The following is a 27,803-nucleotide window of genomic DNA, read 5'->3' as shown; positions in this document are numbered from 1 at the left end:
GCGCCCTGCTTCGGGAGGAGGGGAGGGGGACTGGCAATCCTGACTTCCTGGTATCTGTCATTTCAAATGACATTTGAAATGACAGATACCAGCGTGGCGTGAAGCGTTAGGCCCGCGCACCCAGGATACTGTATAGGCACTCTATCCAGTAAAATGGGTTGCGCGGGCCTAACGCTTCACAGACCCTTCTTAGACGCGGTTTACATTTGCATAAAATTATTGTTCAGGATCGAGCGGTAGGTGAGCTGCACTGTGCGTGCGGCATCCGCGGGTGCGCCGGGCACTAACGCAGCTCTTCCTACCGCTCGGTACTGGATAGACCTGAAACAAAGGTCCTTAACCCTGGCAGATGTGGGTTTCAGCAGAGATGCAGAGAAATATTAATCTGCTAGAGTTAGAAGTCCGAGTGAAGAAAAGCTCAAATGGGATCTGTTTAATTGTGAATTTGGACACTAAATCCAAGAATTTGTTCAGTCAGAGGCTAGCATTAAAACCAGAGGCTGTAACCACTGACTGAAGCACAAGTATCCTGGTACAGTGAACGGCTGTTTTTAAAAAGGCAGCTTTTGAGTCCTGCACAGTGCATGATTGGAACTAAATCTAGTTAATAACTGGGGAGAGAAAATCTAAGGAAGATTTATTTGCCAACTAAAATCCTTCTCTACTAGAGTTGTCTGCCAGTAAGACTGACAGACACATAATCAGAGAAGGTAAATCTGAGTAGCTGACAAAAAAAAAAATAGAGAAGAATACACGTTTTTTATTATTTATTTTTATTAGCTAGTTCACAATCCAGTTTAGTGGTTCCAGCAAATGAGGCATATGCATACCTAGATTCTGCTGAAAGATACCTTGCGTGATTTGATAACACTCAGAACAGTAGGTGGTGTGGCCAGACAATGACCAGATGGATCAAAGATTTCAAGAAGAAGGTGCGCCGATGCACTCCAGCAAGGACTGCAGAACTCTGAGCTGTCTTCTTGAACACGTTACAAAGGCAGAAAATTCCTGGTCAGAAACAGAGAAGTTCAGACAGAAAATTCACACGGAAATACTCAGGGACACACAGAAAGTGGTGCAAAGAGTGAGGCCCATGAAAGACTGACAAACGTAGTGTTCTCACCTCTCGAGTACTGAAGATAATTCATACTTTTGTGGTGATTGCCGAGTAAAAACTGAAACCTGCAAGAGACTGACAATATTTTGAGAAAAGAAATCATATTCTTGGTTTAAGAAATTTGTACTACAAGCTTGTGTTGGTCATTAGAATTGAAACTTGCCTGATTATTTCTGCTGTTGGGGAATCCTTGAACCTGCAAGGTAAAAGAAAAAAAAAACAACGTTAATACGTTAAGTTCTTTGAAAAACCTGAGAAGAAAAAACAAAGTAGTTAATAGTGAAAGACAAACAGTTAAAGGAGATATACTTACCTGCTGAATATTTCACTTGAAGTTGCTAAGGTGTGTTCCTAGAAAGTATTTAAAGAAATTTTACTCATTACCAAAATAAGTTTTCTTCACTTTGTGTTCTGGTATTAAATACATGCTATTGAAGCTGTAGAATTTGAGTTAAGGTATTTATTGCTGTGAATTATCACTTACTGTATATTTAAGGTTTTCAGTATTGATTTTTTTTTTCTACAACCAAATTTTATGGCACTTACTTCTCTCCCCTACCTCTGGAGGAACTAATTTTATTGTTAATAATCACAATACAGAGAAGTGTTTTGTTTGTGGCTGACTTAGCGGGAAATGTGAGGGAAAGGGATTTTCCGCTTTGGCCCTGTGACAAGTTTTAAAGCTCTCCTTCTGCTGTGCCACCCTTGGGGTTAAGGCACCAATGCTCTTACGCCACTAGGAAAACTCCAGGGCTAGTGAAGCAGGACAAAGGGCAGACATGGCTACAGCTTTTAGCATTAAAGTGTCATTTGCTGTGACAATTCTTTTTTTTTGGGTGGGGGGGGGGGGGGGGGTTGAAGGCCAAACTGCATATATTGATATCAGAAGGGACAGTGAAGTGCCACTGTTATGAGGGGTTGCTGCAATGAATGAAAAACATACCATTGCCGATGTCACAGAACCTAGATCATTTACTTAAGAGCCTTTTATTCTCAGTTGTACAAACTGAGCACCTCAAGAAAGCAGCTTGGGAGCTGCGCCGCCTGGGGAGGGGGAACGATTGGAGCAGCTACATGCCAGGCAGGAAGAGGCTGGATGTAAATTCACAAAACCACCATCAGAGAGATGCCAACATAGTCTGTCTATTTGCTGTTTTCATCACATACTGACTATTGCCCTGCCAGTCTACTGAACCCTGTCTCGGTCAATACCTTCAGGTATCCTTCCTACACATAAGGCCATCCTTCAAGAGCCAGTAGGGGCTCCATTCAGTGGAATGGTGGCCAAAGCACAAACCTTGAGTCATGGCCTGCCATGCCATGGCCAACAATATAGTAAGTGCATTGTCAAGACCAATTCTAAAAATCATAACCAGGAAATCTCTGTCTTCCTTTTAATGAGCTCCCTTTGCTTTATGGCTGCATCATGATAACTGATGTGTTGGAATTCAAGGAATAAACCCCGCTACAGGGCCAACCTCAGAGCCATTAACATTAGGTAGGCACCAAACTGTAAAGGACAGTTGTACAGAAGCCTCCATTTCTGTTAGAATCTACATAGGACCTTTCAACCTCTATAGCAGATGAATGTTCCATAGTTAGGATCACATCTCATCGCTTCCACCCCTCCCATAGACAGAATGCACTCTTACAGGTTGTTTGATGGTGAACATCACATCCTTGTGCAAGTCAGCTGTCTTTTCAAAGACACCACCATCTCCTCCTCCTCTGAGAAGGAGGATGAGGAAGCGGAAGCAGGTGATGATCTAGCCCCACTTGCAGATGCAGCTGCCATTCTGGATGCAGATTGACATTACCCACCAACACCATTACCTGTAGTGGCACACTAGCTGGAAACCCCCCCCCCCCCCCAACTCCCCTTCCTGTCCCCACCTCCCATTTTCCCTTGGAATCTTAGGATGCAGGTCCTGAGGGTGCCCAGCCATTGCTGGTGAAGGGAGGTAAGCAGCTTCTGCTTGAATCTGGGCAGCATCCTGTAGCTGCAGAGACTGGATCTGTGGCTGGTGCAAACACAGAGGCCAAATCTCTTGCGAGGATGGGGAGGGGGAGAAGGGGAGGTGAGGAAAGGAGCTCAGCAAGGTGTGAGCCAACCTCAGGAGGCTGGTAACAGTGGTGGAGCATCTAGTCCAGGCTCAAGCTGGTCTCACAACCATTCTTGAGCTGCTGGGCATACAATGACCACCACTGCCCCCAGCCCTCTAAGCCTATCAGGACCTGTCTTTCTGTTGTTCCTGGGGCCTTTTATGTTCTGTAAATAGTTATGTCCTTAGTTTTTTTCTTTCCTTACCCATTTTAATTTTGGATACTTTTGTAAATATCTTTTAAAAACATTTATATATTTGTTACATTTTGTGCATGTCTTCTTCTTGTGCATGCTAGGTGCCATGTGACCCGAGTCAAGCCCCTTTCAGGACACCCTACGGCACTCACTCTCATACCCACACACTGGCCTGCATGTTGCTAGGCTTGCTACTCTTTCCAATATCCTCTATCCTCCACTCAATTTCCCTTACAACAGCCTCAATTTAACCTCCAGTTTATTTGGGCCACTATTAGACCTAGGTCTCCTGAATGTCATTGCGGTAATGGCCACAATACTACAGAGCTTGATGTCATCCCCTTTTTTCTTTATTTGATTTACACTATTTCCACTTTATGGCACTTCAAAGTGGGTAACATTCAGTTACTGTAGGTATTTCCCTACTCAGGTCTTACCTCTTGGAAATGCCAGAGATGTGTGTGCAGCAAAGCCTTCAGAGGGATACATCCTGTCCGCCTCACCACTGCCACCATCACATAATGGGGAGACAAGGTGCTGAAATTTAGCAACTCTCCTATAGATGTGCATTTAGGAGTCCTTTTCAACAGAAGCTGTCTTCATCAAGTTCTAATCATCCACTTCTGTCTCCCAAAAGCTGATAATGTCAATGAAAGCAATAAGGCCCATGCTAATGATGGTCAACTTGGAGTCAACAGGTGGATAAAATAATTAGGAGGTCCAGTCCTCACCTCTCCTCCCAGGTAGAGGCCAGCTATCCACCAGAAGAATCTCAGCTTCCAGCTGTGCCAACACTAACATCTCTGGAAGCTTCACCTGCCAATGGAGGTCAGTCTGTCCGTACAGTGATTCCTCAAGGCCCCCATCTTCTACTAGCTATGTAGGAAAAATGAATATTTGAAGGCTCTTTCATTAAAGCTCCCAGGGGCAGATTAAGACGTGCTGAAAACGGGCTCTCAAATTGAGCGCTCGCTTTCCTAATGCACACGTAGCCACATCCCCTGGATGCCCAATGCAGTATTTAAATGAGGGGCTGTGAAAAAAAAAGGGTGCACTAACGGAGAACTGTGTGCATGTAGCTCTCAAATATATCAGGTGCCCACAATTGCAATGGGTGCTCAATACGAGCGTCCGTTTTTATCCCGTGTCTTCAGGATGATTTCTTTTTTATTTTGCTGAGGTTGTTGAAGACGCCCATAGCTAAGCGTCCCTTGCTATGGGCATCTAAATTGTGCGGCCATAAGAATTTGTTGTTTTTTTTTTTTTTAAATCAAGGGCAATCTACATTTATTTTTCAACATCACAAGCAGTAAAATTAAGTGTCAAAACGATACTAAGTAGGAGGACACACAGAGGACCGTATTTTTTTTAGATTAAAAAAAAAAATAAATTATTAAATAGCAAAAACCAATACAAATAAGTCCTAGTGCATATTTGTGTCTTATGTGAACCAGGACAACAGTAAGAAAATATTACAAGAATTTCACATTTTTTCTCCCCAACAGAGCTCCCCTCACCAAACCCCATCCCTCTCAGCTATATAATAGAAGGTTATTCTATTTATTACTTAATAACAAACCATACAGTTCAGAATATAATAATAGGGCAGACCCCCTACAATAGGTTACTTCACATTATATAGTTTTACCCCTCAACCAAAAACAGCACCAACTTTACCAGTAACCCCAACCTCTATTCCTCCCGCCCCTTCCCCTCCCATGAAATCTCCCATTGCCTTCCTCCTGTTTAGGCCTCGTACCCCCTCTTCACATCATATTTTTGTCACACCGTATCATCAAAACTTCTAATGGAGTCTATTAAGCAAAGCCATTCAGAATCGGACTTCTAGCTTTATGGGGTAACTGTGAAATATAGGGAAGCCAGACATCTAAGTGTAATTTCCTTTCTCCTAGGATGGATTTTTTTTCCTCATGAACCCTTGACTCACAAATTGACTTTTCTTGAATCAGGGGGTAATAGCTAATAGCCTTATCTACATGGAATTTCCATGTGATGGGCACTATTGGCTATGCATTTATTTGGGCACACTTTTTGGACGCGTTAATCTCCTTAATGAATCGGCTGCTACTCTAGCGCATCAAAAACATGCGTCCAACCACGCGTAGACCTGTCCGCTAGGCTGAGCACACTTTATTGCATCAGCCCCCCAGCTGTGAGCTATCAGGGACTTCTAGATGTTACCATTACCTTGTCCTCTCACTCACCTGCACCCCCTATAATGGAGAAGAATCCATACAAAGCAACCCCTGTGTATAATGGAAATCATCTGAAACTAGGTCAGAACTGTCAGTACCCTCAGCTGCTTCCTATTCAGACATAAACAACCCAAAATGAAGTAAGCAGGTTAAAAAGAGCAAAAGGACACTCTCTAGAAATTAACACCTGAAGTCTTCCAATACATAGGAGCTATACAGTAGCATAGATGAGTGTATTGTGGGTGAATGAAGGGCCTCACTATCTCTGATAAAATATCTGCTATGGGGTGAAGAGATAGGGCCAATAAATACATGAAAAGGTTTCAGATAATGCGTTCATCATTCACACATTTCTTACACCAAATATTTAATATATTGGCCAATTATACAGACACACATTCATTTATTTATTTAAAATCTTTTCTATACCATCGTTAAGTAAATTTACCATCACAACGGTTTACAAAAAGCACATAAAGTAATAGAAAGTGTTTGAAATAGATAACATATTATAGACGTGCCAAGAATGAGCGGTAACAGGGTTCTTTTAGGCTAAAACTATTAAGATATAAGAAAATATATGTATATTATTTACAATGAGGCACTATACGCACGTACATGATATAAATGTATGCATATACAAGTTCTGCGCTAAAAATTACTCTGTACTTTATAAAAGGATAAGTACTAATTCTCTATGCCCCCAGACACATAGTAATACTGGAGAGGACAGCAGATAAAGGCCAATTGGTACATCCAGTTTTCCCAGCAAGTTTATTTTAATATATTTATTGTTTAGGGTAGTATCTGCTGCTCCATGCAGGTTACCCCTTTTCTTCATTTCCATCTTTTAGCCACTAGGGATCCTCTGTGTTTATGCCACACTCTTAAATTCTATTATGGCTCTACCGAATAACGGTATATAAAACTCAAATAAATAAATATTCAGATTCTCTTGCCTTTAGTACTTCTGGGAAGCCATGCCATGCATCCATCACCCTTTCCTGATGTTCTTCTCCAAGTCTACCCCCTTTGAGTTTCAAATTAATACTCCTAGTAATTATTACACGTAAATGAGGGTATATAAGTGCAGATCTCATTGCCTATCTTCCTAAAAGCACTATGCCAGGAGGCAAAGGACCCTGCCTAGGGAGACTAATTTCTGGCCATGGGTGGTAGAACTTCTTGTTAGGGAGGTCATGAAGGAGTCCAGGATTTTGGGATCACATAGAAAGATGCAGAGCTGGGAGAAAATCCGCCATAAATTTAATGGCATCTTCCACAGCAACAGAAATGTGCAATATCTCATTCACAAGTGGCGAGACCTTAGACTTAAGGTCAAGGACAAATGAGCAAGAATGAGGGCAAAGGGGCCCACCAACCAGTTAACCTTCACCTAAGCAGGTCCTGAGCATCCTATCAGAGGCTTCAGTGAGAGGGGTTGGTGAGCAGGACACTTCATGCTCAGAAGCAAGCAGTCTTTATAAGAAAGGCATTAAAGTTCTTGCATAAAAGGACCTAATATTAAGTATCTAACTATACATATCTCTTTATATCTATCCATCCATCCATCTCTCTCTATATATCTATCTAGATATATAGATACATACATATATACATACACACATATTTATCTCTCTATATATAGACAGATATAGATGTAGTCAGAAGTATTACCATAAACTACAGCTTCATACATAAATATCCAAATATTTTTACTGAAATGATGCAATTATTACATATTTCAATATTAAAACCAACAAAGAAAACATTTATTTAAAAACATTTCCCACCAATATCAAACCAGTTGTGCTAAGGTATATAACCCATTCCTTCCTGACCCTCCTTTTTTCTGACCCTTCCTTTCCCTCCCCATTTCCTTTATCTCCCCTCCCCACTTTCCCCCTTAGATTACTTTTTGATTTTAGATTAAGTTATAGTTATCTATATTATATTGTTTTACATTATCTTTTTATTAGCTAAATAATTCATTCTTGTTACTGTTTTATATTGTTTAATGTAATTTAGAATTCATCTATTTTTATCCTGTTATATGTACACGCAATTGCGTATTTTTGTTCCTTGTACACCGACGTGATATCTTTGATGAGCGGCGGTATAGAAAAACCATTAAATAAATAAACACACAAAATCAATACAAATCAAAATTCATACATATACAGTAATATATCTCAAAACATCATTAAATCATACAAACAAAAATAAAAACAAGAAAGCAAAGTAGGCCCTATATATCAAAGTTAAAAAAACAAACAAAAAAACTATACTCCAAAAGCTTCTAAAAACTAATAAGCTTTTAACTGTTTGTGGAACAATTTTAAAACAGAGATCTTGTGTAATTCTCTAGGCAACAAGTTCCAAACAATAGGACAAATAACAGAAAAAGCTTGATTTCTCGCTTCTGTCAAGTGGGCCTCTTTAATTGATAGAACCCTTAAAAGACCCATTTCTTGTCATCTAAAAGTACGAGCAGGAAAATAATAGTTTAAAAAGCCCTGACAAGAAAGAAGGCCTTTCCATCTTTAATACTTTGAACACTAAAACCTGTAATTTAAAATGAATAGGTTGTTGACGTGGAAGCCAGGGGTGTTACAGGATGCCAAGGCCGGCCATGCATTACCAACCTAGCAGCAGAGTTCTGTAACACCTGTAAAGCGTGAATGCTAGATACAGGTAAACCCATATATAGACTATTACAATAATCTATGGATGAAAGCACAAAAGATCGCACCAATGTGCGGAAAGAGTTATGATCCAGTACATATCTCATGTGACATAGTGTCCGTAGTTTAAAGAAGCCTGATCTTAGAATTGACTTCAATTGTGGCAAAATGTTTACATTTTTATCAAACACCACCCCTAAGTTTCTGGCACTATTTTCACTGGAATTATAGTTCCACTTACTGAAATAGGATGGTCTATTAATCTGGAGGGGGCTAAGTTTTACAGTAAAAACACACTCTCTCAGTCTTTGAAAAATTCAAACACAGACCATTTTCCTGCATCCAACTATCAACTGCAAAATAAAATGAGAAATTCATTCCAAGGTTACAGATAAAGAAACATCAATTGGAAAATATAATTGTAAGTCATTGGCATAGAGTCTAAACTCTATGCCGAATTGTTCTAACAAAAAACAAAGAGGAACCAAATAAACATTAAAAAGGGTTGCTGACAAAATCGAACCCTGTGGCACTTCATACTTCTGTATATACCAATCAAAGATTTTCCTTCAATCCTAACTTGCTGTTTCCATTCATTTAAATGCAAAAGAAGCACAGTATCATACACAGCTGAGATATCTTTAAAAAAAAAAACAAACCAAAAAAAAAACAAATGAAAACCCAGCAATTACTTGCCCTTTATTATCCAGCTGACAAAAGGAGAAAATCCAGCACAGATACCAATAGTGTTTCGGTACTATGGTTTTTCCGAAAACCACATTGGAACTGATGTAATATAGCATTATCACTCAAACGCATTAAATTGCCTTTACACCAGCTTTTCTAATAACTTACCCAAAGAGATCAAATTTGAACTTGGTCTATAACTCATTGGATCATTTGTTGGTAAATTCCCTCTCTTATATAATACCAAAGGCAATTTTAATGCAGCTGGTACACAACCCTCAGAGTGACTGATTGCATAAGGCAGTCGATATAACTATCTGCTCACCTCAATTTGCAACAATCTATAAGACTATGAGCTCACCATACATGCTATATTAAAACTATATAGAAATACTACACTGTATGAAAAAACCACAGTATCAATATACTCACTCTATATGGGGTAGATTTTCAGACGAGCGCGAACAGCCTACTTTTGTTTGCGCTCCAGGCGCAAACAAAAGTACGCTGGATTTTAGTAGATACGCGCGTAGTCGCGCGTATCTGCTAAAATCCTGGATCGGCGCGCGCAAGGCTATCGATTTCGTATAGCCTGCGCGCGCCGAGCCGCGCTGCCTCCCCCCGTTCCCTCCAAGGCCGCTCCGAAATCGGAGCGGCCTTGGAGGGAACTTTCCTTTGCCCTCCCCTCACCTTCCCCTCCCTTCCCCTACCTAACCCACCCGCCCGGCCCTGTCTACACCCCCCCCTTACCTTTGTCGGGGGATTTACGCCTCCCGGAGGGAGACGTAAATCCCCGCGCGCCAGCGGGCCTGCTGCGCGCCGGGCCGCGACCTGGGGGCGGGTACGGAGGGCGCGGCCACGCCCCGTACCCGCCCCCAAAACGCTGCCGACACGCCCCCGGAACGCCGCGACGACCGGGCCCGCCCCCCGACACGCCCCCGACACGCCCCCCTCCGAGAACCCCGGGACTTACGCGAGTCCCGGGGCTCTGCGCGCGCCGGGAGGCCTATGTAAAATAGGCTTCCCGGCGCGCAGGGCCCTGCTCGCCTAAATCCGCCCGGTTTTGGGCGGATTTACGCGAGCAGGGCTCTGAAAATCCGCCCCTAAGTGTTTATCCAGTACTGAACACATTATATGTTATTATCATAAACCACCATGGATATGTTTGAAATTAGCAACTTATAAATAGCATCACAAATTTTACAAAGAAGTATATCGGTTGTTCACAGTGCCATACCATGACATTTAATCATGTCCTTAGCATAATTCCTGAACTTGATCACGTTCTTAACAATTCAGTCCCAACAAAGGCCTTTGTTTCACCCAATATACGGGCTTTATCTGGGGAATGCTTCACAAGCATCCAAAGTAGCAATGTGAGAATTCAACTATGTGCCATTGAGCGGATCTTTCATCTGGTGATATATCTCAACATAACAGTTTTACTTTGCTTTAAGTTTTTTTGTGCTTATGCAGCTAGCATGTTGGCTCATACATGTCTTAATTGATCTTTCTGTATGACCATTACAGACCTTCCTACAGGGAAAATTTGTAAAACCTGTGATGGGATTGCATTGTAAAGAACGTGATTAAATTTCACGGTATGAGATTATGAACAACTGATATACTTCTTTGTAAAATTTGTGTACTATTCATAAGTTGCCAATTTCAAACATTTCCATGGTGGTTTATGATAACCATATAATGTGTTCAGTACTGGGTAAACACTTATAGAGTGAGTATATGAAAGAAGCAGTATCTATACAGTGTAGTATTTCTCTATAGTTTTAATATAGTATGTATGGTGAGCTCATGGTATGAATGATGTGAGAATATTTATGGTTATATTCTTATAGATTGTTGCAAATTGAGGTGAGCAGATGGTTATACGTTTTGGGGTAGATTTTCAAACAAGGCGCGTTGGCGTACTTTTGTTGGCGCTCCAGGCACAAACCAAAGGACGCTAAAATCCTGGATCGGCGCGCGCAAGGCTATCAATTACGTATAGCCGGCGCGCGCCGAGCCGCGCAGCCTACCCCCATTCCCTCCAAGGCCGCTCCGAAATCGGAGCGGCCTCGGAGGGAATCCTCTAACGCCCTCCCCTCCCCTTCTCCTCCCTTCCTCTACCTAACCCACCCCCCCGGCCCTGTCTAAACCCACCCCCTTACCTTTGTCGGGGGATTTACGCCTCCCGGAGGGAGACGTAAATCCCCGCGCGCCAGCGGGCCGCTAGCGTGCCGGGACGCGACCTGGGGGCGGGTACGGAGGGCGCGGCCATGCCCCCGACCCGCCCCCAAAACGCTGCCAACACGCCCCCTAAACGCCGCGACGACCGGGCCCGCCCCCCGACACGCCCCCCTCGGAGAACCCCAGGACTTACGCGAATCCCGGGATCTGCACGCGCTGGTGAGCCTATGTAAAATAGGCTCACCGGCGCGCAGGGCCCTGCTCGCCTAAATCCGCCCGGATTTGGGCGGATTTAGGCGAGCAGGGCTCTTAAAATCCGCCCCTTTGTTTGTTGGTTTTAATACTGACACATGCAATATTTTTATTGAAAAGACAATTATTTGGATATTTATGTAAAAAGGTAAAATTTGTGATAATTCTCCCAATTATATCTCTACAATAATTTTGAGTATCTATACCTGTATTATTAGTTAAAGCCAAAAAAATCTTGTACTAAATACAGAATCTCTCTCTCTCTCTCAGGTAGTTTCTGCAATCATGGGCAGCACCTTGCTGCTGCACAGCTTTCTGTTCATGCATTATGTTAGCATTAACATCCTAGGGCATGGTAGGTTAAAAGGTTGTTCAGTAGTTACAGACTGTTGAGCGGGGCCCTTTTTGCAGTTCTCCATGCCTGTAAGGGAGATTCAGTATGGGACAGGAGAGAAGACTAGATAGAAAAAGAGTGAGTTGAGACAATTTGTATATTTTACTTTCTTGCAGGTGATGAGGCTGGACCCAATGGCCTGGGAATGCTTAGGCAGTGTCCATAAGTTCTGCCGGAACGTCCACAGACACGGAGCGAGTCTGAAGAGGATGGATATCTGCAGCCAGATTAGAGCATGAAAGGGATGTGGCAAGAAATAAGGAGCACACCCAGGCTTTCTTGGACGAGGAGCCCTTCCTGTCCTCTTGTGAGCCACATCCTCCAAATGTCTTTGGACAAGATGGGAATGAGAGGGAAGGCACTGGAAAGGAAGAGCAAAGCTATTCTCCAAGATCAGATCAACAGATGTCTTTCATAGCAGTCGAGAGCTGCATGCTGGTCCAGAATGACAGACCTCCTTGCAGGCCTAAGTCAGGACATACAGGGCCTAACAAAAGTGCTGCGGGGTGTAAAACAGGTGCTGTGAGAAGAATTGCATTCTGTGAGGTCTATTTGGAGGGAGATACTTCAGCAGATGCCTTTATGTCAGCCGCAGCCAGCATGGACTGCTCCCTGGCAGCCACAGGGCCCTTGGATGCTGCCTCCCACTGCATTTTCACTACCACCACCATCTCCATGGTTTAATTCTCTACTGCTGTAGGTCCTCCAGTCTGGATAGAGCCTCCCCCTGCAGGTCCAACACTACCTATGATGCCTCCTCCTTCTACACTTCCACCACCTTCAAAGATGCATCCTTTCAGCAATGCCTCCACCATCTCATAGAAAGTGTCCTCTCCCTCTGACAAAACAGATGTCTCCTGACATGGGGATGGCCTCGGCTTCAACACCTTCTGAAAAGGTACAGCATACCAGAGCTGCCAAGCCTTCACTCTCTGGTCTCCCAAACATCTTTCAGGAACCTCTCTCGCCTCTGGTACCCTCCTGCAGTTATCACCCCTTGCCACTGCCTTCTGTGTCCATGGCCTACAAAGGCACACTTCATAGTCCAAGCTATCTAAGCCCCCCTCGAAAAGGAGAGGACATTCCAGTAAAAAAAATGTTTATCTTATGCACAAATGACACCTTTCATCTGTAAATATGTGTGCTTTCACCTTTGAAAATGTCTTTGTATCAGAGTGTTCCTTTCATCTACAGTCTGCCGGTGAGTCTGGCCTGTAATTCCTGCAATTCCTCCTCACTCAAGTCATTTGATTCCTCCTCCTCTTCATCATTAGGCCTTGTAAGAAAAGCATCATGCCTCTCAGGAGGAGGCAGGCCTTGGGTTTTAGCTAGGTTATGAATCATATAGAAGGCTAAAAAAATGTGTCACAGACCTTTGTTGGGTTGTAGAGAAGACATCCCCCTGCTCTTCCAGGTAGCAGAAACGTGTTTGAGTAGGTGAAAGGTTCTCTCAATGACTTCCCTGGTCTGCCTGTGGTCCCTGTTGTAGCAGTCTTCTACTGTAGTCTCTGGATGTTCCAGGGGGATCATGAGCCAGATTTTGAGTGGATATCCTCTTTCACCTGTTAGGGAGAAGGCAGAGAAGAGAGAAGCAAGATATTCCAAGCTGGTTGGAAGTGAGGCTGTCCCATAGTAGAAGCTGTAGTGGGCCTCTTGGGGCAAAGAAGTAAGTCCAACCAGAGACAGAGGGGAGAGAAAGGGGCAGTGATTGGTAGCTGTGTCGTAGGGAGAAAAAAGTATACATACCTAGAAGTCAACCCCAGTGTTGTGATCATCCTGGAAACAGTTATGAATTCCTGACTGTAGGAAGATATAGGCATAGTGTTGGGACCCTGGAAACCTGGGATCTCTGTCCATAATAATCCCCTTGGCATTGCAGAAAACACCTGCATGTTGAGGGAGTCAAAACCCTTGCGAAAACAGAAGGTGGCCTTGTTGTCTGCAGGTGGCAATATAGGCATGTGATTGCAATCAACTGCCCCCAGAATAGAGGGGAAATATACAATCTGGTAGAAATCAGTCATAATTTGTTGTTGCTATCTGTTCCATGGGAAAGAATATTGCTTATGTGTTTTGCTGAGAAATGCAGCCAGAAATTGATCTATATATATGGAGGTAGCTGACTGAATTATTCCGGCTGTGACCCCTAGAGGTATCTGGAAGGTACTGGTGGCAAAAAAGGTCAGGGATGTAGCGACCTTGTAGTATTACTAACAAGGCATCGCCTCTCTGAAAGAAAGGGTGCAGTTCCTGCTGTAATTGCTGGAAGAGACATTTCCATTTTGAACCTGAACCTGTGCCAGGCTTGCTTCTCAGACAGATCCAAAAAAAAAAACAAAACTGTGAACTAGTCCTGGATTCCCTCTAAGGAGTACCTCCCCCTCCTCCTCTGTTCTCATTCCCTCCTCAATGTTACCCCCCTCCCGCCCAAATTTACATAACACTCATTGGGGCAGATTTTCAAAGGGTTACGAGTGTAAGATACGCGTGTAACCCCCGAAAAGCTGCCCCTTCCACCCCCTGCGCGCAAGCCCCGGGGCTTTCCTGGGGGGGGGGGGTGTCGTGGCCGGCGCATCATCGGGGGTGTTCCTGGGGTGGAGCCGCAGGCATGGTTCCGGCCCAGGGGCGTGTCCGAGGCCTCCGGACCAGCCCCCGGACCGGAACATGGTGCGCCGGCAGCCACTCGGGCAGGCGTAACTTGTAAAATAAAGGTGGGGGGAATTAGTTAGGGCTGGGGGGTGGGTCCGGAAGGAAAGTTCCCTCTGAGGCTGCTCTGATTTCGGAGCGGCCTTGGGGGAATGGAGGATGGCTGCGCGGCTCAGCGCGCGCAGGCTGCCGATTTTGCGCAGTCTTGCGCATGCCGACCCCGTATTTTATAACATGCGCGCGGCAGCGTGCGCATGTTATAAAATTGGGAGTAGATTTGTTCGCGCCAGGTTGCGCGAACAAATCTACTCCCGCGCACACCTTTTAAAATCTACCCCATTCTGAATATCACTTCACCACCACTCATACATACTTCCAGTCAGATCCATTAACACTCACATATCCCACCAGTCAGTTCCATTCACGCACTCAGAAATATGTTTCCACTCATTGGGAGAAGCCAGAACGCCAAACACCAGGTCCAGAAAGACAATGAAAATATGAATTTGGCATGTTATACAGAAGGTGTAAAAGCATTTGTGTTTTCTTGATATCATTCACGTGTATATTCTTTAAAAAAAAAAAAAAAAAAAAAAAGCAAAATACATGCAAACACCCCGACTTGCCCCAAACATTCATACTTTGTACACGTACTTTCTGGAGCTAATGCGTGAGTTTGCACATACTTTGTTTTCCCAAGGTGTTTTTCAGAGTGAAAGCCCTTTGAAAATTTTATTCCCACATGTACAAATATTTTATTTATTTGTTCATTTTTTATATACCGAAGTTTAGCTACAGGCCTTCACTCCAGTTTACATTTGAAACAACGAAATACATGTGTAGAAACCATATGAAAGTCATTACAGTAAACTGGTAGACTAAAATTTACATCTAACGTATGAATTCCCTCTGTGAATCCCAAATCTGCCCCTGTATAATATGCTTTTGTGAATTCCAGAACTGCTATTGTATAATACACCGTTTTCTCCTTGTTCCCCACCCTGCATAGCATTAATCCTTGCCCTTCTGGAGTATGCAACTTACCTTTTGTAACTCCCCCTGCATTGCTTAACCCTGCCCCCCCCCCCCCTTTGGATTATGTAACTTACCATTTGCCATTTGAACTCATTTTATCCCTCTAGATATAGTTATTTATATATATATACAGTTGCTCCTCTTTTGTTGTTGAATCTATTTAACCAATGTTTACATTCCATTTTTTTTCTTGCCTCTGCTTTAGTTATTCTCTTCAGTCATCTTCCCTTTACCCTGTTATAATGTATTTTCCTCGCTTTGGTTAATATGTGAACCGACATGATGTGCCTTTCTAATGTTGGTATATAAAAATTACTAAATAATAATAACAATAATAATGATTGGTAATATAACATTTAGGATATAATGAGATATAATCGAGATAAAACAATATGAGATATAACACTATAACAAGATAGTTGGTAATTCACCATTTAGGATAATTAACAGCAGGGGACAGGTTATGACTCTGGTTGTGACAGTGGATGCAAATGGATTGGCGTTAGCAGGTTTTCTAGCAGCATATTGGGAGTATCATTATATGGTTTAAATAACCGTAATGGTATGGTTTAGTGATATGTATATAAGTTTGAAGTGTCCGTAAGGGTATGGTGTGTTGGTTGTGACGGGTAGTTTAACCGATCTCGTCTTTGAAGGTTTGTCTGAAGAGCCAGGTCTTGAGTTCTTTTTTAAAGGTTTTAGTGTTATTTTGTAGTCTTTGGTGCTCTGGTAGTGAGTTCCAGAGGTGAGGGCCTGCTATGGAGATAACTCTGTTTCTTACAGTAGTATGGTTTGGCAGTTGAAATTGTTGGAATGTTGAGTTTTAATTTGTTTGTTGTTCTCGTATTATGTTGAGAGACGTGTCTCTGAATGATGTTATTTAGTCCTGTGTTTTCCATGTTGTGAATTGCACTGTGTATAATGGTCAGAGTTTTATATTCGATTCTCCTATCCACGGGTAACCAATGTAGTTCTTTTAGGACTGGGGTGATGGGGGTCGGATCTTTTGTGACCTGTGAGGATTCTGGCTGATGCGTTCTGTAGTAGTTGGAGTGGTCGAATGGTAGATTTGGGTAGGCCTATCAGTAGTGAGTTGCAATAGTCGAAACTGGTGAATATGAGTGATTGAAGAATGGCTCTGAATTCAGGTTGGTACAGTAGGGGTTTTAGGAGTTTGAGGATTAATAGCTTGTGGAAGCCTTCTTTGATTTTCAGGGAGATGTGTTTTTTGAAGTTAAGCTCTGGGTCTAACCATATTCCGAGATCTTTCACATTGTCATGTAATTTGATGTGCGAGTTGTTGATTTGTATGGTGTGGTTCATGTTGATCCTGGATTGTTTTTTCTCGAGTAGTATACACTCCGTTTTTTCCATGTTTAGACAGTTTCATGTGGTTTAGCATATTTCTGATTTTGTCGAGGTATGTGGCTGAAGTTTTCACTGCGTTTTCGATTGTGTTAGTTACAGGTATGATTAGTTGGATGTTGTCGGTATACATGTAGTATGTTATGCCGAGACTTGAGAGAAGCTTGCATAGGGGTATTAGGTATATATTGAACAAGGTGGCAGATAGTGCTGATCCTTGGGGTACTCTGATTTCAAGGGGTATGGCATCAGAGCAGTGGTTGTTAATGTTTACTTTGTAGTATCTATTTTTAAGGAATGATGTGAACCAGTCAAGAGTTTTGCCAGATAGACCGATGTCGGCTAGTCTGGAGATTAGGTTTTTGTGATCTACTGTGTCAAATGCTGCGGAGAGGTCGAGGAGGATTAAGATGAATTTTTGGCCGTTGTCGAAATCTCTTATTATTGTGTTAGATAAATTGAGTAGTAAGGTTTCTGTGCTACGATTTTTTCTGAAGCCGTGTTGGGTGGGGTGAAGGATGTTGTTGCTTTCAAGGTGATCGTTGAGCTGTTTGAGTGCAGGTAGGTTTGAAATTGGGCGGTAGTTGTTTAGATCGTCTGGACTGAGGTGTCTTTTTTAAAATTGGTTTAATTGTTGCAACTTTTAGTTTATCAGGGAGTTCACCTTCCTCGAGAGATGTATTTATTATTGCAGAGATGGATGGCGTGATGATATGTGCTATTTCCTTTAGGGCGAGAATTGGGATTGTGTCGAGTTCATGGCGAGCTGGGTTTAGTTTTCTGAGGAGTTTTTCTGTTTCAATTGTTAATATGGGTTCGAAGGTGGACCAGGGTGAAATGTTTTTGAGGGTTGGTAGGTCATCGATGCTTGTGGTTTTGTTGAGGTTTCTTGTAATTTTGCTGATTTTGTTTTTGAAGAACAGAGCAAGATCTTGGCTAAGGTTTTTGGATTGGGGTGTTGTGCTGTTGTTGTTGCTTGATATCAAATTGCTCACCATCGGCTCGATACTCTAAGACCGCAGTAGAAAGAGTGCAGCATTGCCAGGCGCACCCTTCCTCCCCGCACGCACAGTTCTCTTCACTTAGCGCTCGATACTCTCTTCTAATTGCATGCAAATGCATGCCGCAGCTGCGAAGCCTTAGGCAAGCGTTAGGCCCACGCAACCCATTTTACTGTATAGAGCGCCTATACAGTATAAGAAAATTATTCCTTACCTGCTAATTTTCGTTCCTGTAGTACCATGGATCAGTCCAGACGGTGGGTTATGTCCCCCGTCCAGCAGATGGAGTCAGATCAGAGCTCGAGAGTGTCACCTCATCTACCAGCGCACCCTCTGCTGGAGCTCAGTATCATGAATAACAAAGCCCAAAACGAGCAAGAAAAACAAAACAATTTGGATCAAACAAACTGGCGTAAGTAAACACCAAGAACAAGAACAGGAACGACCCAGAACTAGGTCGCAACAGTCAAAACTTGTGAGGAGCTGTACCAACCCCCATAGACAGAAGATAGAAAAGGCAGCTACAGATACAAAAGCTGAGCAGAGGCTCCCAGTCCCAAAGCGGTGGGCGTCTGGACTGATCCATGGTACTACAGGAACGAAAATTAGCAGGTAAGGAATAATTTTCTTTTCCCTGTACGTACCAGGATCAGTCCAGACGGTGGGATGTACCAAAGCTTCCCTAAACCGGGTGGGCCCCTGAGAGCCCTGCTCGGATAACCTGATCGCCAAAGTGCTCAGAAGCCGAAGGCGGTAGGTGTAGCCGATAATGCCTAGCGAAGGTATGCAGTGACTTCCACGTCGCCACCCGGCAGATCTCCTGGGGAGAGACCGCACGAGACTCCGCCCAAGACGCAGCTTGAGAGCGTGTAGAATGAGCCCTGACGCCCCTAGGCGGATCCCGACCGGACCCAATGTAAGACGCCGAAATGGCATCCTTGATCCAGCGGGCGATGGTCGTCTTCGACGCGGAGGAGCCCTTTTTAGGTCCCGACCAGAGCACAAACAGGTGATCGGAAACACGGAAGTCATTGGTCACCTCTAGGTAGTGGAGGAGCACCCGCTTGACGTCCAAATGACGAAGAGACTTCGATTCCACTGGAGAGAATGCCGGGAGCTCCACCGTTTGATTCACGTAGAAGGCAGAAACCACCTTCGGAAGGAAAGATGGTACCGTACGAAGCGAGATCCCCGCTTCCGAAATGCGTAGGTAAGGTTCCCTGCAGGGCAGAGCAGATCGCCACCAGAAAAACGGTCTTCATAGTGAGATCCTTCAGCGACGCGTCATGTAGAGGCTCGAAAGGCGCGCCCGCTAGGGCTCGAAGAACCAGGTTGAGACTCCACGACGGACAGGGATCCCTGACCGGTGGCCGTAAGTGCCGGACCCCCTTCAGGAAACGTGCGATATCCGGTTGGAGAGGCAGGGAGACTGTGGTCTGCACCAGCACATTCAGGGCCGCTACTTGCACTCGGAGGGAATTGTATGCCAGCCCCTTATCCAGCCCGTCCTGCAAGAATTGTAGGATCAGTGGAACCTACGCCTCCATGGGCCGGGCCCCATGGTCGACACACCAAGACTCGAAAACCTTCCATACTCGAACGTAGGCCACGGAAGTGGAAGGCTTGCGTGCCTTGAGCATCGTGGAGATTACCGCCTCTGGATAGCCTCTGCGGCGGAGGCGGCGCCGTTCAAAAGCCAGGCCGCAAGACAAAAGAGTGCCGCCTGCTCGAAAAATACCGGACCCTGCTGCAGGAGCCGGGGAAGATGACTCAGACGTATTGGTCCGTCCACCGACATGTGAAGCAGGTCTGCAAACCAAGGGCGACGCGGCCACTCCGGAGCTACGAGAATCACGGGGCCGCTGTGATTCTCTATTCTGCGAAGTATTTTGCCCACCAAGGGCCAGGGGGGAAAAACATAGAGCAGCTGATCCTTCGGCCACGGTAGCGCGAGAGCATCCACCCCCTCTGCACCCCGCTCCCTTCTGCGACTGAAGAAGCGCGGAGCCTTGGCGTTGAGAGCGGTCGCCATCAAGTCTAGTCGAGGGGTTCCCCAGCGCCGAACCAGGAAAGCCATCGCTTCGTCAGAGAGACCATTCGCCGGGGTCCAACCGTTGCCGACTCAGGTAATCCGCCTGAACGTTGTCCACGCCGGCGATGTGAGAGGCCGCGAGCCGAACCAGATGAAGTTCCGCCCAAGCCATCAGGAGCGTGGTTTCGGCAGAAACCTGCGCGCTCCTCGTCCCTCCTTGACGATTGATGTAAGCCACGGTAGTCGCGTTGTCCGAGAGAATCCGTACCTCCCTGTTCCGAAGCAGGGGGAGGAAACGTTGCAGCGCAAGGCGCACTGCTCTGGTCTCCAGACGATTGATCGGCCACTTTGCCTCCTCCGGAGACCATGTCCCCTGTGTGGCGCTGCGCTCGCAGACGGCGCCCCACCCCACGAGGCTGGCGTCTGTGGTCACCACCACCCAAGATGGAACTTCGAGAGAGACGCCGCGGGCCAGGTGAGCCGGGACCAGCCACCACTCCAGACTGTCGCGAGCCGACTGAGGAAGGGGCAGAATCACCTGATACTCCTGCGACACCGGCTTCCAACGAGAGAGCAGGGACGCCTGCAGAGGGCGTAGGTGTGCAAATGCCCAGGGAACCATGTCTATGGTGGATGCCATCACTCCCAGAAACTGTAGATAATTCCAAGCGGTGGGGTCCGACAAAGTCGCGAAGTGACGGATGTGCTCCCTCAAGGAGAGAGCCTTGTCCGCTCGTAGGAAAACCATGCCTTGTTGAGTGTCGAAGGTCGCTCCCAGAAAATCCAAGCGCTGAGAGGGAAGTAGGGAACTCTTGGGCAGATTCACCACCCAGCCCAGGGAGCGAAGCATCTCCAAAACCCTGGCCACCGAGGCCTGTCCATGCGAGAAGGACTTTGCCCGCACCAGCCAGTCGTCCAGGTAGGGATGTACTAAGATCCCCTCCCGTCGAAGGGCCGCCGCCACCACCACCATAATCTTGGTGAAAGTCCGTGGAGCCGTCGCGAGTCCGAAAGGCAGAGCCCGAAACTGAAAATGCTGACCCAGAACTTTGAAGCGTAGGTAACGTCTGTGGTCCGGGCGTATAGGGATGTGTAGATACGCCTCCGTGAGATCCAGGGACGCCAGGAACTCCCCCTGGTGGACTGCTGCAATCACCGACCGCAACGTCTCCATGCGGAACCGGCTGACCCGCAGCGAGCGGTTTACTTCCTTCAAGTCCAGTATGGGTCTGAACGAATCGTCCTTTTTGGGAACTACGAAGTAGATGGAATAATGGCCCGAGCCCACCTCGGCGGAGGGAACGGGAACAATAGCCTCTATGTCCTGGAGCCGGTCTAACGTCTGATGAATCGCCATCCGCTTGAGATCGGAGCCGCAAGGAGAGAAGACGAACCTGTCCCTCGGCGGGCGGACAAACTCCAAGGCGTAATCGTGTTGTATGGTGTCCAGCACCCACTGGTCTGAGGTTATCTTTACCCACTCCTCGAAGAATGCCGAGAGTCTGCCCCCGATGGGCGGACTGGAGGAGTGGGTCGCTCTGGCATCATTGGGAAGGCTTGGTGGAGGTATTTCCCTGTCCCGAGGCCTCTCTCGCGGGCCGCCTCCCGCGAAAGGAACGTGACCAAGGCTGCGGTCTACTGGGAGCTGCGCGAGCCCCAGGCTGGCGGTACGACCTGTAACGCCGCTGTGCTCTAGCCCTGGTTCTAGTGGAAGCAAACGCCCAGTAAGGGCGCTGCCTGTCTTCGGGCAGGCGATGGACCGAGTTCTCCCCCAGCGACTTGATGATTTCATCGAGATCATTGCCAAAGAGGAACTTCCCCCGGAAGGGAAGGGATCCCAGGCTCGACTTGGACGAGGCGTCCGCGGACCAATTACGCAGCCAGAGGAGCCTCCGAGCTGCCACCACCGAAACCATGGACCGAGCCAGTACCCGGAAAAGATCATACAGGGCATCCACCCCGTAAGCAATAGCAGACTCCAGGCTGTCGGCCTGGGCGGCTTCCTCCGGAGGTAACTGCTGAGACGTCAAGAGCTGTTGGACCCAGAGAAGGCTGGCCCTCTGAGTCAAAGAAGTACACATGACGGCCCGCATTCCCAAGGCCGAAACTTCAAACACCCTCTTGAGAAACGTCTCCAGCTTGCGGTCCTGCGTGTCCCGTAGGGCCGTTCCGCCCGTGACGGGGATCGTCGTCCTTTTCGTCACCGCTGAGACCGCCGAGTCCACTTTCGGAAACCGAATGAAATCCAAGAAATCCTCTGGCAAGGGATATAATTTTTCCATGGCACGGGAAACCTTCAACGACGCCCCATTCCCCAGTGAGGAGCTGCAGGAAAGACTCATGAACCGGAAAAGCCTTTGCCCGAGGTCTGAGCGCGGCCAGTACCGGGTCCCCCTTTTTTGAAGACGTCGCGATCGCCGGAGCCACTGGTGCCGGGGGGTCCGGTGGAGGATCCAGATCCAGCTCCTGCAGGGTCTGCGAAAGGAGGTCCTCCAGCTTCTCTCTGTGAAAAATGCGCAAGGCGCGAGGATCGTCGCCCTCCGCCTGGCCCTCCGGGTGTGTAGGGTCCAAGGGATCCGAGGGATCAAACCCCGATGGGGAAGCCGCTCCCCCCAAACGTGGCTGAGATGGCAAGGCCGAGGTCCCTGGAACTGCCCCAGCCGGAGACAGGGACCCGGGAGGAGCGAGCGCAAGCTTAGGGACTTTGGGCGCCGTAGGGCCAGCTGAAGCACCTCCCGGATCTGCCAAGCCCTGCAAATATGCAGTGTGCATTTTTAAAATAAAATCCGGAGAAAAAAATGGAAGACCGGGAGGTGCGGCAGCAGCCGGGTCCCCTTGATGCAGCTGAGCAGGCCGTCCTTCTTCGGGGCATCGGTGTAGGCGGGGGGGGCCCCTTAACTGCGCCTTCCTCCTCCGGCGAATTTGCGGCGCTCAGATCCTCCTCTAAAATGGCCGCCCTTCCCGCCCTCGGCGAGGAGGTGGCCGGCCCACGCTTCCCGGGCTGCGGGGAGGATGGCGTCGGAAATGCACCCGAAGTGTGCGCCTCACCTTCCCCATCGGGGAGGCATCGAGGACAGAGCCCCTCCCGCGAGAAACGAGACCCCGGGTCGCCGCAGGTCTCGCAACGGGAAAATCGCGGCATAGCCGTGCCGCTGACGAAAAAACGCCTCGGGGGGGGGGGCCAAATCAAAATCGCACCACGGGGGGGCCGAAGGCCTTTCACTACCCGCCCAACGAGTCCTCTGGCGCCGGCGGAAAAAACCCCTGCCGGCGTGCCCAGGCCCGCGAGAAAATTTGCCGGGCCGCGGGACCGTCAAGGTGCACAGTGGCCGGAGAAGCCGACCTAAAAAGAAAACAGCTGAAAAACAAGAAATTGCACAAAAACACCACACTTACCCCGAAGGAAAAGAGGGGAAAACCACAGAAGGAGGCAGAACAGAGGAAAGCACGCCTCCTCAGAAATTAAACTTTCTTTTTTTTTTTTTGTACAACTTGATCCAAATTGTTAATAGAAACAAGAAATGACAGGAAGAACTGGAGAATTGAGAGAAAATAACCAAAAAACCTGTCACTCTGGGGAAGCACTGAATTCCCCAACTCGCATCTGCTGGAGTCAGAAAGATACTGAGCTCCAGCAGAGGGTACGCTGGTAGATGAGGTGACACTCTCGAGCTCTGATCTGACTCCATCTGCTGGACGGGGGACATAACCCACCGTCTGGACTGATCCTGGTACGTACAGGGAACCTGGGTTCGCGGGCCTAACGCTTCACGGTCGCGCTGGTATCTTATTTCAAATGTCATTTCAAATGACATTTGAAATGACAGGTACCAGGAAGTGGACAGTTATGTTCCCCGATGCTCAGCAAACTTTCCCCCAGCCCCCGCTTACCTGCCCTGGCCCCGTCCGGTCTCCGGTCCAGCCCGTCTGGTCTCCTGCAGCCCCGTCCGGTCCCCTCCTCCCGAAGCAAAAACAAAAACAAAAAACCGAAAAAGTAGCAAGGCTAGGGCCTGCTACGGTAGTCCCTTCTCCTCTCCTCCCGATTTCGGCGCTCAAGGCGGCCGGGTGGGCGTGCATTCATCCAGGCAGAGGGAGCCGGCGGCGAAAGCGGCCACCGGCTCCCTCTGCCTGGATGAATGCACGGCCCCCGCCGGCAGTGAATGAATGCCCGTGCGATTTCAGCGCTCAAGGCAGTCACATGCCGTGACGTCACGGCATGTGACGTCACGGGCATTCATTCACTGCCGGCGGGGGCCGTGCATTCATCCAGGCAGAGGGAGCCGGAGGCCGTTTTCGCTGCCGGCTCCCTCTGCCTGGATGAATGCACGCCCACCCGGCCGCCTTGAGCGCCGAAATCAGGAGGAAGGGAGAAGGGACTACCGTAGCAGGCCCGAGCCTTGCTACTTTTCGGGTTTTTTTTTTTTTGCTTCGGGAGGAGGGGACAGGACTGGGGCTGCACCGGAGACCGGACGGGGCCTTGAGCGCCGAAATCGGGAGGAAGGGAGAAGGGACTATCGTAGCAGGCCTGAGCCTTGCTACTTTTTCGGTTTTTTTTTGCTTTGGGAGGACTGGGGCTGCACTGGAGACCGGACAGGACCAGGGCAGTTAAGCAATGTTTTTACACTTTTTTTACACCATTTTTTACACTTTATTCCCGTTTTAATTTTCGAACACCACACTAACACCACGTAGAGGGTAGCGGTAAACTAACACGTTAAGGCCGCGGCAAAATAGCGGGTTACAAAGGAGATAATCTGAGCGCGCGTCACAGTATCGTAGGGGAATAGCTAATTCCTTCATTATACAGCTAATTCGTTCATTTACATATCATATACATGCTGCGTGCGAAAAGGGTTATGCGTCTGTTTTAAGAAGCGCTAAGGACGCGTGAAACTGGAGACTGTATCGCTGGATCACCTTACGCGTCCGAATTGTGCGCTCCCAGCACGTTACAGACGGGAAATCTTCAACCGAACGTTGAAGAGTGATTTAGAGTTGTTAGGGGAGTTTTTGATTTTTTTTTTACTGTAGTAGTCTCGTTTGGTGTTAATCATTTTTTTTATATATTGCCAGCTGTGTGCAGTATCTTTCCAGTGTTAGTGTGCATTTGTTTTTTCTCCATTCCTTTTCTTCTTTCCTTAGGGTGGATTTGGTGTTTCTCAGTTGGGTGTTGAACCAGGGGTTTGTTTTTTCTCTTTTGCTGTTGATCTGTTTTGTTCTTTCCGGGTTTATGTTGTTGGCAGTTTCCATTGTGAGTTGGTGCCATGATTGAGTGGCGTTGTTTATATTGGATAGATCCAGATTAGATAGGTGTTTTCCGAGTTCTTGTTGAAGGATGTCAGGTTGGAAGGGAGGTCGGTAGCTAAAGGAGTATGGTTCCTTCATTTTGCCGATGTTAGTGCAGTTTGCTTGAGTTTCGCAGTGAAGGAGATAGTGATCAGACCATGGGACTTGTGTTTGATAGGAATTCATTGGTGAATATCAGGTCCAGGGTGTGACCAGCTTTGTGTGTTGGGTTTGTTACTTGTTGAGTGAGTTTTAGGGTGGATAGAACATCAAGCAAGGTTTGGCATGTTTGGGAACGTGGGATGATATCTGTGTGGAGGTTGAAATCTCAGAGTATGATTGTTGGTTTCTTTAGGCTGATGTTTCTTATGAGGAATTCTAGGAGGAGGGGGGCGGGGGAAAATAGGTCGTTGTCCAGGAGTTTGGGTGGGCAGTATACAATGCAAATTTGAAGGTTTTCTGAGCCAAAGATAGTTACTTCATATTGTTTCGGGAGTGTGTGTGGGATTGGCTTCATTGCAAACTGTTTTTTTTTGTGATTAATAGTAGTCCACCTCCTCTGCGTGATTTTCGGGGAATTGAGAATAGGTCGTAATCTGAGTTGTTTAGTTGGTATGTGATTATATGATCTGTATTTTTGAACCATGTTTCGGTTATGGCGAAGAAGTCTGGGTTTTTTTTTTCTTGTATATCATCAGAAATTAGCATGAATTTTTTGGTTAGAGATTGAGCATTTATGAGGAAGAACGTGTTTTAATGATTTGTTGAGGAGGATATTGATCAGATGTCGGTGTCTCTCAAGAGGGTTCATGTTAGGTGATATGGTCATTTTTGTTTGGAATTTGAGTTGGAGGTTCAGTTTTCTTCGTGTCTCTGATTTGAAGAGTTATTTTGCGTGTGTGGATTGAGACGGGAGGTGGTACGTCTGGTGTAATGGGTTGTTTGGGGCAATATTTCTGAAAGTTGTGCAGGGTTTAATTTGTTTAGATCAGATTTCTTGATTGTGATTCAAGGAGGACGTGCTAAGGGCGCGCCAAGGGGCATGCCCCTTTGTTGTGCTCCTTAGAGGCGCGCTCCCTTCTTTTTTATCCTGGTCCCTCGGCGCTGCCTAGAGAGCGTCGAGGGGTGGGATCTGCGGCGTTGGACCTTCCTCCGTCTGGCCGGGGGCTGGGTTGTGCGGCCTGGCGTGGAGGTAGGTCGGACTGGGCCTGCCGTGGAGGTGAGTCCAGTCGGTGGGGTCGGGCTCACAGTCGCGGCAGGGAGCGCGGGTCGTGTCTGGGCCTACCATGGTGGGTAGCCTGTTTGGGGTGGTGGTAGAGGCACGCTCCTTTCTTTTTTATCCTGGTCCCTCGGCGCCGCCTAGAGAGCGTCGAGAGGCGGGATCTGCGGCGTTGGGCCTTCCTCCGGCTGGCCGGGGGCTGGGTTGCAGGTGCGGCCTGGCGTGGTAGTAGGTTGGACCGGGCCTGCCGTGGAGGTGGGTCGCGTCTGGGCCTACCGTGGTGGGTGGCCGGTTCGGGGTGTTTAACCATATACACGCCTATTATGACACCACATGTAGTAGTTTGAAAGTTATCCTCTATGCCTGGCTGGAGACTCCAAATCAGCCCTGCTGATGATACAATGCTGGTACGGAGAATACAGCCATTGAAAAGCTGTCAACGTCCTTTCCTCCAGCCGCAGTTTGCCTTCCTTCACATACCTTATTTACCAAGAATTAGAAAAATCTGTCAAATCTGACCTGAAATGGTCACCTTGCTTTGGCTTTCCTTTATTAAGTTCCTCTGATACAAAATACACAGTGAAATATCAGAGTTTGCTTTCAGCCCACTGCACTTTCAAAAAGCAGTAGCATCACGGTTTGGCTGCGTCAGACTGCTTTCCACTCTACACATAAACAGGCAACCTTTTCTATTTTGTATTATAAATCTAATCATTTGTTGACTAATCTTTTCAACTACTACTGTTTTGCAGTTCACTTGTCCTGAAGCAAGGTTTTCATTTCTCTCTATTTTAACTCTCCCAGGACTATACACTTTGTACCAGGGCTTAACCAAGGTAATTAATGATCATCTAAATTTCAAAGTTTAACTCATCCAACAAATGACTGCATGCAAACACATGAGCAGTTTTTAAACAATTATTAACTGCATTTCTCTCTTCTGCACATTGAAAGGGTTTCACACTGTCTCCCCTCTGCAACCTTATTCCATTTTTCACATCTGTAATGTATCAATATATTATTTAGTTATTTAAAAAAAAAAAACAAAAAAAACCCCCAACCTTTTATAACCCATCATATCCAAAATCCATGGTGGCTAACAGTGTCACATACATAATTATACATTAAAACCGTCTGACACACTAGACAAGCAAAAAATAAATCACAAAACAAAGATCCGTTGCAGCTCTATTAGGGGAGGCTCTAATAGGGGAGGCTCTATTCTACTTGGCCTCCCCTCCTCATACACAAAACCACTCCAAATGGTTCAAAACGCAGCAGCCCGTCTACTGACTAACACTAGGAGAAGAGACCACATCTCCCCAGTTCTACAAGACCTCCACTGGTTACCAATCCATTTCAGAGTCATTTATAAATCCATCA

At 46.7% G+C, this 27,803-nt stretch overlaps 1 protein-coding gene across 15 annotated transcripts in view; it reads right to left on the bottom strand.

The window, feature by feature from the left end:
- The window catches only part of TCAIM (T cell activation inhibitor, mitochondrial), a 167,739-nt gene that overhangs the window by 113,121 nt on the left and 26,815 nt on the right, over window positions 1-27,803 (bottom strand). For 9 of the 15 annotated variants that reach the window (XR_003854572.1, XR_003854573.1, XR_003854574.1 and 6 more), the window contains 5 exons: window positions 13,210-13,398; window positions 3,854-4,292; window positions 1,431-1,468; window positions 1,281-1,313; window positions 1,124-1,192 (listed from right to left, as the gene is read on the bottom strand). The exons of 4 other annotated variants lie outside the window; for them this stretch is intronic. Coding sequence is in view for 8 of the 11 variants with exons in the window: in XM_029589399.1 (XP_029445259.1) it covers window positions 1,124-1,192; window positions 1,281-1,313; window positions 1,431-1,468; window positions 3,854-3,931 (218 nt within the window). In the remaining 3 variants the exon portion in view is untranslated. Of the gene's footprint in view, window positions 1-1,123; window positions 1,193-1,280; window positions 1,314-1,430; window positions 1,469-3,853; window positions 4,293-13,209; window positions 13,399-13,582; window positions 13,609-27,803 lie in introns of those variants that run through there. 2 more of the 15 variants (XM_029589388.1, XM_029589392.1) reach the window with 2 other exon arrangements.

This window comes from Rhinatrema bivittatum, chromosome 2, assembly GCF_901001135.1.
Source record: "Rhinatrema bivittatum chromosome 2, aRhiBiv1.1, whole genome shotgun sequence".
Taxonomy (NCBI): domain Eukaryota; kingdom Metazoa; phylum Chordata; class Amphibia; order Gymnophiona; family Rhinatrematidae; genus Rhinatrema; species Rhinatrema bivittatum.
The sequence above is the reverse complement of the archived record's forward strand: the minus strand, read 5'-3'. Positions and strand labels throughout refer to the sequence as shown.